Source organism: Ictidomys tridecemlineatus, chromosome 14 (genome assembly GCF_052094955.1).
Source record: "Ictidomys tridecemlineatus isolate mIctTri1 chromosome 14, mIctTri1.hap1, whole genome shotgun sequence".
NCBI lineage: Eukaryota > Metazoa > Chordata > Mammalia > Rodentia > Sciuridae > Ictidomys > Ictidomys tridecemlineatus.
Window position 1 is genome coordinate 38,328,101 of NC_135490.1, and position 15,210 is coordinate 38,343,310.

At 33.6% G+C, this 15,210-nt stretch overlaps 1 protein-coding gene across 2 annotated transcripts; it reads left to right on the top strand.

Annotated features, from left to right (window-relative positions):
• Nucleotides 1–448: 448 nt before the first annotated feature.
• Nucleotides 449–14,344, top strand: Frg1 (FSHD region gene 1). Of its 2 annotated transcripts, XM_078031073.1 has the most exons (10): nt 449–709; nt 2,082–2,152; nt 3,189–3,315; nt 5,755–5,880; nt 6,651–6,708; nt 9,083–9,197; nt 9,987–10,091; nt 12,235–12,326; nt 12,984–13,094; nt 14,238–14,344. In XM_078031073.1, the coding sequence occupies exons 2-10, from the start codon at nt 2,123–2,125 to the stop codon at nt 14,272–14,274; spliced, it is 801 nt and encodes a 266-aa protein (XP_077887199.1). In that variant the 5' UTR covers nt 449–709; nt 2,082–2,122; the 3' UTR covers nt 14,275–14,344. The 2 variants fall into 2 exon arrangements, with proteins under 2 accessions (XP_077887199.1, XP_005329243.1); XM_005329186.5 differs by lacking the exon at nt 3,189–3,315 and having other exon boundaries at nt 451–709.
• Nucleotides 14,345–15,210: the final 866 nt, after the last annotated feature.

Genomic DNA, 15,210 nt, shown 5'->3' on the forward strand with positions numbered 1-15,210 from the left:
AGGCCCCATGCAGTGCCACTAAGACCCGTGGAAAGGATTTATTTTGACATGCGCATACATACTTTGTTCCCAGTTTTCTGGCGGGGAAAGAGCAGAGGTTATGTAAATATACAAACTGCGAAGTCTACATAAGGTTCAGATCAGTTGTACCAAATTCACTAAAACTGTGTTCAGTGCGCGGGGAGGGCTAATTGAGTCACTCTACCCTCTGGTTCATCACTTAACTCCTGAAACCTAGCTTGAGGCTGTCTCAGTAGCAGGAGGAGCTTACGACGGCTGTGAGACTGCCGACATCCACTAGAGGCGCTGTTTTCTGGTTGCCTCAAGGCGGGGCATAGGGTAGAAAGAAAGTATAAAACCCCTAACATCCGGGAATTCCACTAGAGGGCGCAAAGGAATGCTGATGTAGTTAGGTCGTCTGCAGCTGCCGTAGCTCCCCGACAGGAAACAGGAAGCGGATTTTCCTCTCCGAAAGTCAGTGTTCCGGTGTAAACGTAGAGAGTATCCCGCAGTAGAGTTTGACTGTAGGGGGTTCGTAAGTTGTCACGGAGTGCTTACTTTTGCTTCTGCTCCACCTTTTTCTTACAGTCTAAGCAATTTGTCCTGAGCCAGGTCTCACTAATTGGTACAGAAGCCTTGTCAGAACCATGGCCGAATACTCCTATGTGAAGTCCACCAAACTTGTGCTGAAGGGAACGAAGGCTAAGAGGTGAGACCCCGAAGCTCCGGCAGGAGGCTTCTCGGTTTTTCTGTCGCGTCCCCGCGGCGGGCGAGTCCCTTCGAAGTCCTAGAGTTCTGTCTTTTTAGCCCCCTGAGCTGTACAGAGGCTGCGACTCAAATTCGCGGCACTTGTGCAGAACTGGGCAGAGAGGCGACCAAGCTGTAGCGTCCCGGAAAAAAGACGGGAAAAGTGGAGACATGTAGCCCAGGAGCGTCATGTTACAGTCCCGGAGGCCTCCTTCGGGTTTCTGTATGATGGGACTGCGCTAATCTGTTCCCGTATGTCATGATGATAACTGGCTTTTAGGAGAAATTAGTTTTCACCTTTGCCTCCCTTCCCCGTAAAAATTCATAATTGTTTGTGTACAACCAGTAACTTGAAAAATTGTGCTCTGTGTATAATATGAAATGAATTGCATTCTGCCACCATGTATAATAAAATAGAATAAATAATTTAATAAAGAAAAAGATTCATGATTGTTTCCCATGTAATATGCAAGGGGAAACTGGGCTGAGTTACACAGTGATTAAGGATATTGGTTTTGATAGAGATGTGAGCTCAAATGGGGAATGCACCGATTATGGAGTTTGTAATTAGTGGCAAATTGATTAAAATCTGAGTTTCCTTGTATTTGTTGATATTGGTAAAGAATTATGAGGATTAAATGATATGACATGTGGCCAAAGAAATAAATAGAGCCAAATGAAAGGAGGTTTTAATGATGATTTATGGTTATTAACTGTGTAGGGAAAGACACATGTCCATTCGTATCTGCATTTCTTTTGAACCGGTAGATTTGTCTGCTTGATTATTATACAAATGTTGAGCATTTACTCCTAATCTGAGTGATAAACAGAATTTGGGGCATTTTTAGGTAAAAAGGAAAGTGTGTCAAGGAGCTAATTGAAGTCACTGCCTTGAGAACTCTTGCTAGGGGCCTGTTTATTATGAAGAATTTACCCTAAATCTTCTTATCTTTGAAACTTTTACTGTCTAACTCAGCAGGGAGGAGAGGGGAGTTAACTTCTGAAAACTTCCTTTATAGTTAAAAGGCAAACAAATGTGTTTTATAGTTTTCATAATTATCAATTGTAATTAGCATCTGTGTAGCGCTGTGTGCCAAGGATTGTTCTAAGCACAGCATATTAACTTTTTTTAATCACCCTTGTTTTTTATTATTGAGATTATTTTGTATGCCATAAAATTCACCTTTTTATAATATTGAAATTATAGAGCTAAGAAGTGACAGGATAAGGAAGGCCTTATGTACAGTTTCAAGACTTTTCTATGCTTATATCTAGTGACATTTAACACCCAAAACAATATGCCTAAACTCATTTATCATACTTTTCTCCCATAGTAAGAAGAAAAAAAGCAAAGATAAGAAGAGAAAGAGAGAAGATGATGAAAAAACCCAACTTGATATTGTTGGTGGGTCATTTCAGTACTTTATTCTGAGAAAACTTAACATTTGTGAAGATTCCATTTAAAATAATTTCCTAGATAGAAATTTATGACCTATTAATTTTTGTCTGAAAGTGCTCATGCATACTTAGAGTTGAAGATTCCTCATATTTGTGAGCCCTGTAAATGTCACTGATGCTTTTTCTTCATCATCAGAACAATGTGCAGGAGAGAGGAAGAATGACTCTTGGATTTAGTAGGCACCTTTAAACTCCTTAGTAGGCAAAGCTTCTTATCCATCATTTTAAAGGCCTACTGTAGATAAGTTTATTTAACCAAATTATTTTCTTTGAACATCTAAGCAGTTTATTTGTAGAAGTCAGTAATTTGTCTCTCAAGGAAGTATAATCATAGTAAAAAATAATTATTTTGTAAGCAGTAAAATGAAACTCCTAATTAAACAGAATAGAATATGTAGGTATCCTGTAGGTAGTACTAAAAATAAACGGACCCAAACACATTTATGAGCCAATTCTCTGTCTAGTTGTTTTATCCTCTCCATACCTGTACTTAAGAAGAAATTTCTTTACTTTTACCATGTGGCAAGTTATATTCTGGCTTTTCTTAATTTATGACTGCTTTAAGTCTATGTAAAAGTAGGAAATGGTATAGTTATGGAAAATTGCACATTTTTTGGAAAGAACAAATCAGCAATTCTAAAACTAGGGTAAATATCTTGGGAATACTTGTAGTTGTGGAATTACTGTGTTGAAAGGTGAATATTTAACTATAAAAAGAAACCACCCCAGATTTCCTGAATTGGTGCTACTTTATCCTCCCACCAAGAATGAGTGAAAGTCCCAGAAGTCCCTGTTGCTCCACATCCTGGCCAGCAGTTGATGGCATTATCAGTCTTTTCTCCCAGTCATGCAACTTTTCGTTTTCTTCTTGGTGTTTTGTTTTGTCTTTGTTTTTTGTTTTGTGGTGGGGAGGTACCAGAGATTGAACTCAGGGGCACTGGCCACTGAGCCACATCCTCAACTCTGTCTTGTATTTTATTTAGAGACAGGGTCTCACTGAGTTGCTTAGCACCCCACCATTGATGAACTCGCAATACTCCTGTCTCAGCCTCCCGAACCTCTGGGATTACAGGAAGGCACCACCATGCCCAGCTATATTTGTTATTTTTGGTGAGAAGTTTTTAGTTTTTCTAAAGCTCAGTTTTATTTTGTTTGGTTTTTCTTTTATAGTTACATCCTTACCTCTGTTCCAAGAAATATTTTGCTTACTCTAAGGTTATGAAAAATTCATCTACTTTTGCTTTTCTATAGGCATTTTTAGTTTTTACATTAGCTCTATTATCCGTTTCAAATTAATTTTTGACATAGTGTGAGAGGGTGTCAAGCATTCCCTTTCCCCACATGGATAATGTTTTTCTTCAGCCCCATTGTAAAATAGACTTTCCTCATGAAACTGCTTTGGTATATCTGTTTAAAATCAACTGAATCTCTATGTATTTGCTTTTTTAAAAAATTTTTTTAGTTGTAGATGAACACAATACCTTTATTTTGTTTTTCGTTTGTTTTGTTTTTATTGATTTTTACGTGGTGCTGAGGATTGAACCCAGTGCCTAACACATGCTAGGCAAGTGCTCTACCATTGAGCTACAACCAGCCCCATATATATTTGTTTCTTAACTCTTGCTTCATTGACATATTTTTCTCTTCAATTGATGTCATTACTATAACTTCATAAAATTGTGAGATCAACTAGTGAGTCCTGCAAGTTTTTACATCTTTTTTCAAGATTAACTATCCCAAGTCACTTATACTTTCATATAAATTTTAGGATCAATTTATTACTTTCTAAATTAAAATCCACTTGATTTTCTGGAAGAATTGTATTAAATTCATATCATTTGGATAGCATCAACACCTTAGCGATATAGAAGCTAAATAATTTTAGTTTTCAATGTTATAGTTTTCTCATGTCTTTTCAAAATTTTTTATTAAGTATTTTATAAATTTTTATAAATTGAATTTTTAAATTTTCTTTGTTTGCTGTCATTATTTGATATACAATTAGTTTATATATCAAGCCTTATAGCTGGAGACATAAAATTCCCTTATTAATTTTATTGATTTTGTTTGTTTACTATGTAGAGAACCAAGAAGTATGCACCCATATTTCCTGTGACTATAGCTTTACTTCTTTTTTAAATATTTTTATTAATTATTGATGAAATTTTTTATTTTATTTATTTGTATGTGATGCTGAGAATCAAACCCAGTGCCTCACACATGCTAGGCAAGCTTTCTACCACTAAGCCACAATCCTAGCCCTATAGCTTTACTTCTTCCTTTCCAGTGTTTATTATGTTTTATTTCTCTTTATTGCTTTTTTATTCTATGCAGGACTTCTGTAACGTTGAACAAAAGTGATAAGAATAATCATAATTGCTTTGTTCTCAGTCTTACTTAGAAAGCTTTTAGTAGTCGTCTCCCATATAATATGATTTAGCTGTAAGATTTTCTTAGACTTCCTTTATCAAAATTAGCATCATTTAGCATCCTGGGAGATGTTTTGGGGCTTTTTTGCAATACTGGGGATTGAACCCATGGTCTCCTGCATGCTAGGCAAGCACTCTACCGCTGAGCTACATCCCCAACCCTTTTTTTTAAGAGAGAGAGAGAATTTTTTTTTAATATTTATTGTTTAGTTTTCGGCAGACACAACATCTTTATTTGTATGTGGTGCTGAGGATGGAACTCAGCGCCGCACGCATGCCAGGCAAGCGTGCTACGCTTAAGCCACATCCCCAGCCCATCCCCAACCCTTTTTATTTTTAATATTTGAGGTAGAGGTTCACAGTGTTATCCAGGCTGACATCAGACTTGCAATTCTCTTGCTTCAGCCTCCTGAGTAGCTGGGATTATAAGCGTGACCTCTGTACTTGGTCAGTGTCTTTGGATTGTTTTTTTGTTTTGTTTTTCTGGTACCAGGAATTGAACCCAGGATGCTTAACCACCGAACCACATCCCCAGCCCTTTTTTATATTTTGTTAGAGATAGGGTCTCACTGAATTGCTGAGACTGGGTTTGAACTCACTATCCTCCTGCCAGTGCACCCCCATCTCCCATTGCAGGTGTGCACTACCATGCCTGGCATATCCTGGGATTTTTATCATAAGGGTGTTCGATTCTGTCAAAATTTTAAAAAAGGGCTGGGGATGTTGCTCAGTAGTTAAGCACCCTTGGGTTTACTCACTAGTACCCCCTGCCAAAAAAAAAAAAAAAAAAGGATTTGGTTTGAAACCTAACATTAGATTTAAAGAAAACCTACTCTTGACAGTGGTGATAGTTACATGAATCTGCCTACATACATACAAACAAGGGCTTATTTACTGGTGAAATCTGAATGAGGCTTATAGATTATGTCATCATCAATTTCCTAGCTTTGTACAGTAGTTATGAAAGACATTAATTACCATTAGGGGAAAGTGAGTAAAGAATAAATAAGATCTCTGCATTATTTCTTACAACTGCAAAACAAAAACTTTTAAAAATAAGTTATAACAAGAACAAAAATGTGTGTCAATCCTAAGTTTCAATATGGATTTTACTTTTTAGGAATCTGGTGGACAGTATCCAACTTTGGTGAAATTTCAGGAACCATTGCCATCGAAATGGATAAAGGAACCTATATTCATGCTCTTGACAATGGTCTTTTTACACTGGGAGCACCACATAAAGAAGGTTTGTAGCTGATGAAAATTTTCAAAGGGAAAGGCCTTTAATATATCAGTTTTTATGACATTCATACGCTTTGGCCAAATTTTAACTAGTCCTCAGCATATTCTAAAAGAATGGAGTCACTGCACTGGATTCTTCCACATTTTCTCATCCTTAGTATACCCATTATTGGCAATTTCCTCTTTCCAGTATAAGCATTTGAAAACATTGCAAATAATGCTAGAGTTTCTGTGGAAATCAAAAGCAACATAAATAATTGAAATATTAAGTGGGAAGAAAAAAGAAAACCTTGTTAAGTCAAAAGTTTAAATTTTTTTTCTTTAGACTTTTGCCAGAAGTAGCCTGGGTATAGTTGGCAACTGGAAATTTTCTCATTCTCTTTAGCATACAGGGGAAACATTAATGAGGTGTGAAGTGTAAAAAGGAGTAGTATCATTTGGTCAGAATGGTCATTCCTTGAACAAGTAAATATTTTAAATATTAAGTGCTTACTTATGTATTGTATTTTAAGACACAAAGAGAAAATATCTTGGAAGTGATTAAATAAATCTCATGCCAGCATATCTTAGGAAGTATGTAAAATTAGCTGTGTAATGATAAGATAACAAGATCATAATACTGTGGACACTATATTATCACAATTGTGCCCAAGTATCTTTTCTTAGATTTAATTTTCAGAGGAGAAAAATGTTTTAAAGCAAAAAATATCTTTACGTGTGTGTATGTGTATATATATAAAAATATTAAATATTTTCAATCCTTTTCTCCTATAGTTGATGAGGGTCCTAGTCCTCCAGAGCAGTTTACTGCTGTCAAATTGTCTGATTCCAGGTAAGTTTGAGTTGACCTACAATTAAGCAACTTTTTTGAAAAGTAGATTTTGTGACATTCAGAAATGTTATTTATATACCCAGTATATGTTTAAGTTTTTAGTTAGATTTGTATTAACTGTTATTTAAGAGGAAAATGAAACTTTCAGGTATAGATTAGTTGTCCCGTATTCAAAATGCCCAAGTGTTTTGGATTTCTGATTTGGGGGACTTTGAATTTTATATTTATATATAAAGTTTTATACACATACATAATGAGATATCTTGGGCATAAAATGACACGTAAACAAAAAATTCATTTATATTTCATATACCCCTTATATATATAGACTAAAGATAATTTCATACAATACTTTTAGTATTCTTACATTTTGCTACATGAGGTCAACTAAACTTTTCCACCTGTGGTAACGTGTATAATTGAGAAGTTTGGAGCACTTCACATTTTCAGAGTAGGGATGTTCAACCTATATAAAGTATATATTATAATTCTTATAATATATAATACTTACTTTTATAAAACATGATTTTATAAAAAATTAATGCTACCAGAGACCAAATAAAATAGGTTGGAAAGATTATGTGAAGAAAATAAACAGCGTAAAACCTGGTTCATTGATGCTGTGGCATATAAATTTATTACTCAGAAGTCAAGAAACAGGAGGATAAAAGAAAGGAGTATTTTGAAACCAGCATAGAATGTTACTTAATCCTAAAGAACCCAAAGAATATTTTATTTACTGTTTTTATAATTCTTTCATGAGCTGATCTTTTTTTTCTCACAGTGAGAAAGAAGTGCAGAATGGGTATTAGATACCAAAATTGAATTTTAATATTCTAGTTAATTGGTTACATCAATATGATGATGATTTGCATTATATTGTCATAAACCTATAAATGACTACTTTGTTAATTCTGGAATCACAGGAGACTAGTAAGGTAAAATAATTGGAAATCATAATTATGGAGAAAATTATTAAGATGATTAGTTTTATACTTTCTTTAAAAGTGTAATAAATTAGTGAAAGACTTTAAAAATGAAACTGGTAGGAAAAATGCAAACTTTGTCATAACAAAAAACATTATAAACAGACAAATGATCAACAACTTTAATAAGCATTCAGTGCCTACTCTTTATACGTACGTATGAGTTTTTTAATACTAATGACCTAATAGAAAAATGGCCAACAGGGGCTGGGGTTGTGGCTCAGTGGTAGAGCACTCGCCTAGCATGTGCAAGGCCCTGGGTTCCATCCTCAGGACCACATAAAAATAAATAAAATAAAGATATTGTGTTCAACTACAACTAAAAAAATATTTAAAAAAAAAAAGAAAAATGGCCAACAATAAGCCCCCAACAGAAGAATGGACATGCATATAACTAGATAATTTTAAAAATGAAAAATGAAAAAAAAATGTATACATCATTCTTACCAATAATTGTAATGCAAATTAAATAGGGTGCTATTTTTTCCGTATCATGTTTTTAAGTATTTTTTTAGAGAAAGGATGTTTGGAAAAAAAAATTCATAATTAGGGTTGGGTTTGTGGCTCAGTGGTAGAGTGCTTGCCTAGCATGCACATGAGGCACGGGTTCAATCCTCAGCACCACATAAAAATAAAATAAAGGTATTGTCTCCACTTACAAAAAATGTATTTAAAAAATCCATGATTAAAAACAAGTTGTAACTTGAGAAATCAAGTTGATAGATACATCCTTTTCTAGAAAGTAACTTTACAGAACATGGTAACTTTAAAGTTGATACTTTTAAAAATATTTATTTATTTTTTTTGTTGTAGTTGGACATAATACCTTTATTTTATTTATTTTCATGTGGTGCTGAGGACCGAACCAAAGGCCTCACATGTGCTAGGCAAGCACTCCTCTGCTGAGCCACAACCCCAGTCCCTAAAGTTGATACCTTTTGATTCAGTAACCTCCTTTTCTAGAAATCTCTCCTAAGGATAAATTAGTAATTTCATAATCAAAAACTATATTAATAGGACTTCATATAATGGCAGAAAAATAAATTTTAATACCCCTATAATAGAACATTAAATGTATTGAAAGTAACACGTTTATAGAATAGTTCATTTAGAAAAATATTATGTAATATATAATGTAAGATGTTATACAATGCATATATTCAGAAGAAAAATGTAAAAATGTAATATTGTGTATAAAAATTACAGTGTCCAATATGATAGCAACAAGCCACATACAGCTTTTGAACACTGAAATTATGTCTAGTCTGAATGTATGCATATTTCAATATATATAAACATCCACAGGTACATATAATATGTTGTTTTTATGTTCTATATTTATTGTTCGTTCTTAATTTTTAACATTTATCCATTTAATTAATTCAAAGAATTGCACTGAAGTCTGGATATGGAAAATACCTTGGTATAAATTCAGATGGGCTTGTTGTTGGTCGTTCAGATGCAATTGGACCAAGAGAACAATGGGAACCAGTCTTTCAAGATGTAAGTGCCATGGTTATTTATAAAAGCTCCCTATCATTAAGTCTTAAATAGTCAGTGAAAGCATGTTTTCTAAAAATAAATAAAAATAACAGGTGCAATATGCAATAACATAATTACATTAAATTGTAAAAGATCAATATGAACTTGTAATCTTCAAAAGAACTCAAACACAATAGTGCAACAAAAAGAACAGTAGTACATTTGCCTGCGATAGTTTAAGTACACCCATGGGGCCTAGATATAAGTCTCTTTTATCTAACCAGGACTTTAAATAATGGCCAATCTTGAGTCTCCAACTAGGGAAACAGGATAATTCAGGAGTATCTTCCTAACATAAATCATGTATTTTTTCCAAAAATTACAGAATGTGGTAAGTGGAGAGTGGAGCAAGCAAAGGCTAGACTGAACAAAAATATACAGGGACTAAACAAATTGCAAAGAGTTGAAGCAAGAATAGCAAGGACCAGTGGGCATCAAGTAGATCAAGGGAAGGAGAAATTCAGTAGTTGGATAGTACCAGCTATATAGGATAACAAATTTAAGCTAGAACCCAATTGTGGTTTTCAAGATCATAAATTAGCACAACATTCCCTCAAAAAGTAAGACTCATTTCTCTACCCTCTAAAATAAAATATTGAGTTAGTGACTTTGAAACTCTTAACCCCAATCCAGTTGAGAAATATCGTTGCTCTTAAAATCAAGGAGAACAAAATAATTTAATCTAAAGACTCTTTTGCCAGCATTCTCATAGCTCTTAATATTTTTTGTGTGCCATTTTGCTTTATTTAGGGGAAGATGGCTTTATTGGCCTCAAATAGTTGCTTTATTAGATGTAATGAAGCAGGAGATATAGAAGCAAAAAGTAAAACAGCAGGAGAAGAAGAAATGATAAAGGTAATCATAACTTTAACTTTTTTCTACAGACTAATACATGTCACATATGTGATATGACTACAGCTCTATACAACATTGACTTATCACTTCAAAGACATCATGGCTTTTTATAATATGTTCCAGATAGATTTTATTTTTAATTACAAATCCCATAATTGCTGACTTTTTTGCACAGTGTGATAGAGAAATTACTGCACTTTTCAGGCTTGTTTTTATTTTTATTTTTTATAGTTTTAGATGGACCGAATGCCTTTATTCTTTGTTTATTGTTTTGTGATGCTGAGGATCGAACCCACCCATGTGCAAAGCAAGCGCTCTGTCATTGAGTTACAGCCCCAGCCCTCAGGCTTGGTTTTAAATAACAGTATATAAAGTCATAAATTACAGTGTTCACCTCTATCTACCCTGTCCCTATTACTCCCTATTTTTTAATATCCCCTAAAGTTTTTTTTATAAATATATGAATATGTTTGTAAGTTTATGCCTTAAATTTTCCCCTTAATATTGTATCTTAGAGATTTTTCCTATTAGTATATGTGTAGAAAGTTCTCTCTCCTGTCCTTTCTTTTCATCCCCTCTCCCTCTTTCTCTTTCTTTGTTTTGATAACTACATAGTGATCTATTTTAGAGATGTACTTTAACTTACTTAATCATTCTCTTGTAGAGGGAAATTTGAGATGTTTCCAGGCTTTTATTCTTAAAAACAGTGTTGTAGCACTTAATATTATGAATAGGCATCATGTTGTATATGTGCAAGTGTATCTGAAGATTAATTCCCATAGAGGTGGTGCAAAATTATATTTGCACCAACATGTATAAGAAGGTTACTAAGTTGTTTTATTGATACTTGACCATCTGTGAAGCTAATCACTGCATAGTTATAGCAGAACTTCTAGGGCTTTATCCCTCAAATTGTTGTTCTTTATATGAATGAGTATGTTGTCTTTACATGAAGAGAAGTATGAAACACACAAGGCATTTTTAAAATTTCCTATCAGTCACTAAGCTGGAAATAAAAGTTCCTTATGTGAGGCAAATTTCCTAATCCTACTTTCTTTTATTTGTGAAAGTTACACACTCATTTTCATGTCAAGGTGAAATTTTAAATAAAAGTGCCCAGTAACTGAATCAGGTGGTTAACTCAAAGGAAATGAAGCCATTTAGTAGAGCCTTAATTTTTTCAAAAATCCACTTTATCTTAATGACAAACACATATGAAGATGTGTCTAAAGAATAATTACCATTTTCTTCTTAGATTACTTTTCTTTTTCTTAGTGTCTATCTCAGTACTGAGTATTCTGGACCTCCCCTCATTTGTATCTGTTGGGAATCACAGTTTGCAGGTTGTCTCAACAAAATTTGGTGTTTTTAACACGTTGGGGAGAGCCAGAGTGGAAGGCTTTAAAAATGTGGGGAGCCATTTCTAAAATGACCTTAATCTTTACAAATAAAGCATAAAAAATGATTGTCATATTCTCTACTACCAGCATAATCCATAAGTATCTATCCTATATGTATACATGCTTTGTGTTAGATTCTTTGTACATTCGCTTTCATTTGACAGATGGTCTTAATTTCACAGCAGTCAATTTAGTCTTTTAGTATTCTTTTTTCCTTGAAAAACAGTGCTAATCTTCTTAGACAAGAATAATACCATTAACTCTTACTGCATCATTTGAAGTTGGCTGATGGAGAAATAGTACACCCCCTAAAAGATAGTATGGGAACTAGAAATTTTGCTGCCTTTTGAGTGCCAGAAATCTCATTTAAAACTTAAGTATTTTATCTTATTCTTTGAAAAGTCATATGTTAGTTCTAGAGAAACATATGATGGTAATTTTGGTAATTTTTTATATAAATCACATATAAATCCAAAACACATCCCTAGAGCCTTTTTTCAGTCTAATACCTAAGTTAATTATGTTGTTTTGCATACAAAATCACCTAGAAAGCTGGGAATGTAGCTCAGTGGTAGAGCGCTTGCTGGAGGCCCTGATTTTAATTTTCTAGCACTGTTATTAACCAAAAAAAAAAAAAAAAAGGAAATCACCCAGAATGTCCTTGTGCTTTGTGTAATAAATTGGGTAAGCAATGGTGAAGATGAATGTATAACCTATTGGGCTCTTATCTCTCCAATATCCAGATTAGGTCCTGTGCTGAAAGGGAAACCAAGAAAAAAGATGACATCCCAGAAGAAGACAAAGGAAATGTAAAACAATGTGAAATCAATTATGTGTATGTATTCTTCTCTTTTAGATTCACAGATCTGATAGTGAAGCACTTCTCAAGGAACTTTTAAAGTAAAAACAGCTGAATGACAAGAAGAGGCAGCATAATGAATACTATAAAGCAAAGCACTCAGCTAAAAGCTTTTCTCTCAGCTTCAGTTTTTCTAATTGTCCTCAAGGCTAAAGTCCCTTGGCCTCCTCATTTCTCTTGGTTCGTTAAGAATTTCTGTGATGACTGGGACTGGGATTGTGGCTCAGCAGCAGAGCGCTCACCTAGCATGTGCAAGGCTCTGGGTTCAATCCTCAGCACCACATAAAAATAAAATAAAGATATTGTGTCCAACTGTAACTAAAAAATAAATAAATATTTAAAAAAAAAAAAAAAGAATTTCTGTGATGTTACCCAGGAGCTGTTCATGTTCAGAACCCAGGGGATTCCAGCCCACATTTCCAGGAAGAAGTAACTTTTCAGAATTACCCAAATGACGTCCTTCTTGGTAGTAGTCATAGAGGTCATTTTGTAGTTTAAAAGCTGTTAAATTATTAAGTATGCTTAGATTCTTTCAATGAGAAAAACTTGAATGATATTAGCAACTTCATCAGTAAACATGTATAATCAAAATATACTTTGAGATACTTCTCAATGATGACATTTTCTTTACAGAAAAAAATTTCAGAGCTTCCAAGACCACAAGCTTAAAATAAGTAAAGAAGACAGCAAAATACTTAAACGGGCTCGAAAAGATGGATTTTTGCATGAGACACTTCTGGACAGGTAAATATATGTTTATGTATTTCTAATTGTTTTCAGTATCCAGAAGAAGTGGCATGTATAAATCCATTGTACTTTTTAAACTACCATAGTATTCATTTTTCAGTTTTTATTTATCTCTAATTTATGTATATAGTATTATTACCTAGAGAGGACATCATAAATCTGATTAACGATAACCAGAGTCTAAGTATTATATGCTTTATTGTAAGAAATTCAGGGTTGATTGAAACTATTGCATAAATTTACTTACCAGAATTAGAAGGTTGTTTGAATAATATCAAAACTCTGGATTCTATTAGAATAGTACAAGTTCCTAAAACTGAGATAAAAATAGATGAATTTTTAAAATAACTCAAGTATAAAAATTAAATAAGTTAAATTGGATCTATTTTATTTTAGATTCAGAAATGTGCAGGGAATTTATCATAGCATAGTAATAACTGTTCATTAATATTTCTAATTAAATAAATAGTGCTCTACGTTTACAACCTATAAAAATAGGTAGAGAGGTTTAGTTGTGAGCTTGCAGCTATAAATCAAATATGTGCCATATAGAAGAGTTAGTAATTTCCTGTCGTTCATTCAAGTTCTATGTTGCAAAATTACTCATCCTTTCTTTACATTGTCTGATAAAGGTAGTATATAATCATATATTTCTTGGTAACTATTTGGTGGAATTCTTACCTGAAAACAGTAAATGTCATAAGAATTTTTTCCATTGAGCAAATTAATATGTATATAGTTCTGAGAAATCAAAAAAGGTATAAAATATATTCAAGATGTGGACTCTAAAATAAAATAAGCTGTTTGCCCTGTAACTTTATCTCTTATAAAAAATATACCAGAGCACCCAATAGGAATTTAGGAAGGCTTAAATTCAAGTAATTAAAATTGCTGTTATAACTTGAAAAAGCCATTAGGCAATATTTCTTAAATATTAATAAACAAATTCCATAAAACTACATTTTATTTTCTAAAAAAAGAATGCTAAAAAGTAAAGTTTTAGTAAAATTTTTATATATATAATTGTAGTAATATAATCAAAACAAAACACAGATACTTAAGTTTGAGTTTTATGTTTAGTAATAGTGTGACTGTATAAAGTATGTTTTACATTAATTAATTTTTATTTGTCTTAAACAGGAGAGCCAAATTGAAAGCTGATAGATACTGCAAATGACCAGGATTTTTATTTCTTTCTCCTTTTGTTTTTTTCTGAATAAAATATTCAGTGGCAGTGCTTTTACAGAGTTCTTGGGTTATGTGAAATTATTAGTATCTACTTTCATCAAGATTAATTAAGATTCTTGATAGATTTACTTTTCAGTTAACTATACACACTTAAAAGTACTACAGACATTTCTTTACTGGAATTCTTGTTATAAAGCGTGAAGTACTACTCTGAGAAACTAATGTTTCCTGTGTGGCTTGTGAAATCCATCATACTGCTTTAGTCTCTCTTCTCTTGACACAATCATTGCTTAATCAGAACCTTTAGAAGGAGCATAGAAATTCACACTGCAGTCAATCAATAAGGGTTTGATTCTTCCTCTTGTTTTTTATTTGTTTGCAGGCTGGGGATCAAACCCAGAGCCTTTTGCATGATAAGCAAGAACTCTAAAAACTGAGTTTAATTAGGACAGGGGGTTAGCCTCAGTGTTTATATGTGTGTAATGCTTTTATCTTCACTTCCAGGATGGGAGCTGCCTAACACATTCAGCTTTGCTGAGTTCTGCTTTACTGAGGGTAATCTTTCTGAGTTGAACACAGTACTCTAGATGTTGATTCCAAATCCACACTGCGTACTAGATGCCTGCATTTCACCACAGGAAATTCTGATTTAGAACTGACATTGGCTACGCATTTCTGTTTTTTTAAAAGTCCATATTGAATCCAGTTCACAAGTAGGATTCATACCTGCCCGATCTATTTGATCCTGTCTAGTGCTAACCTTATATTCCATCTGTCACTAAATCTAGAGTTGTATATGGCCCCTCTGCAAACATGGTAGCTAAGCTACTACTGTCAGTCTCATATAAGCTAATGCTGGAGGTATAGCCCCAATTTAGCATTCCTAATCCATTAGTCTAGTCGGATGTTCCCCTACCCCCAACCA

Coding starts and splice junctions, on each gene's coding strand:
- Frg1 (XM_078031073.1), top strand. CDS start 2,123: ATGATGAAAAAACCCAACTTGATATTGTTG. Junction 2,153..3,188: donor AACCCAACTTGATATTGTTG/GTGGGTCATTTC, acceptor TATTTTATTTAG/AGACAGGGTCTCACTGAGTT. Junction 5,881..6,650: donor GGGAGCACCACATAAAGAAG/GTTTGTAGCTGA, acceptor TTTCTCCTATAG/TTGATGAGGGTCCTAGTCCT.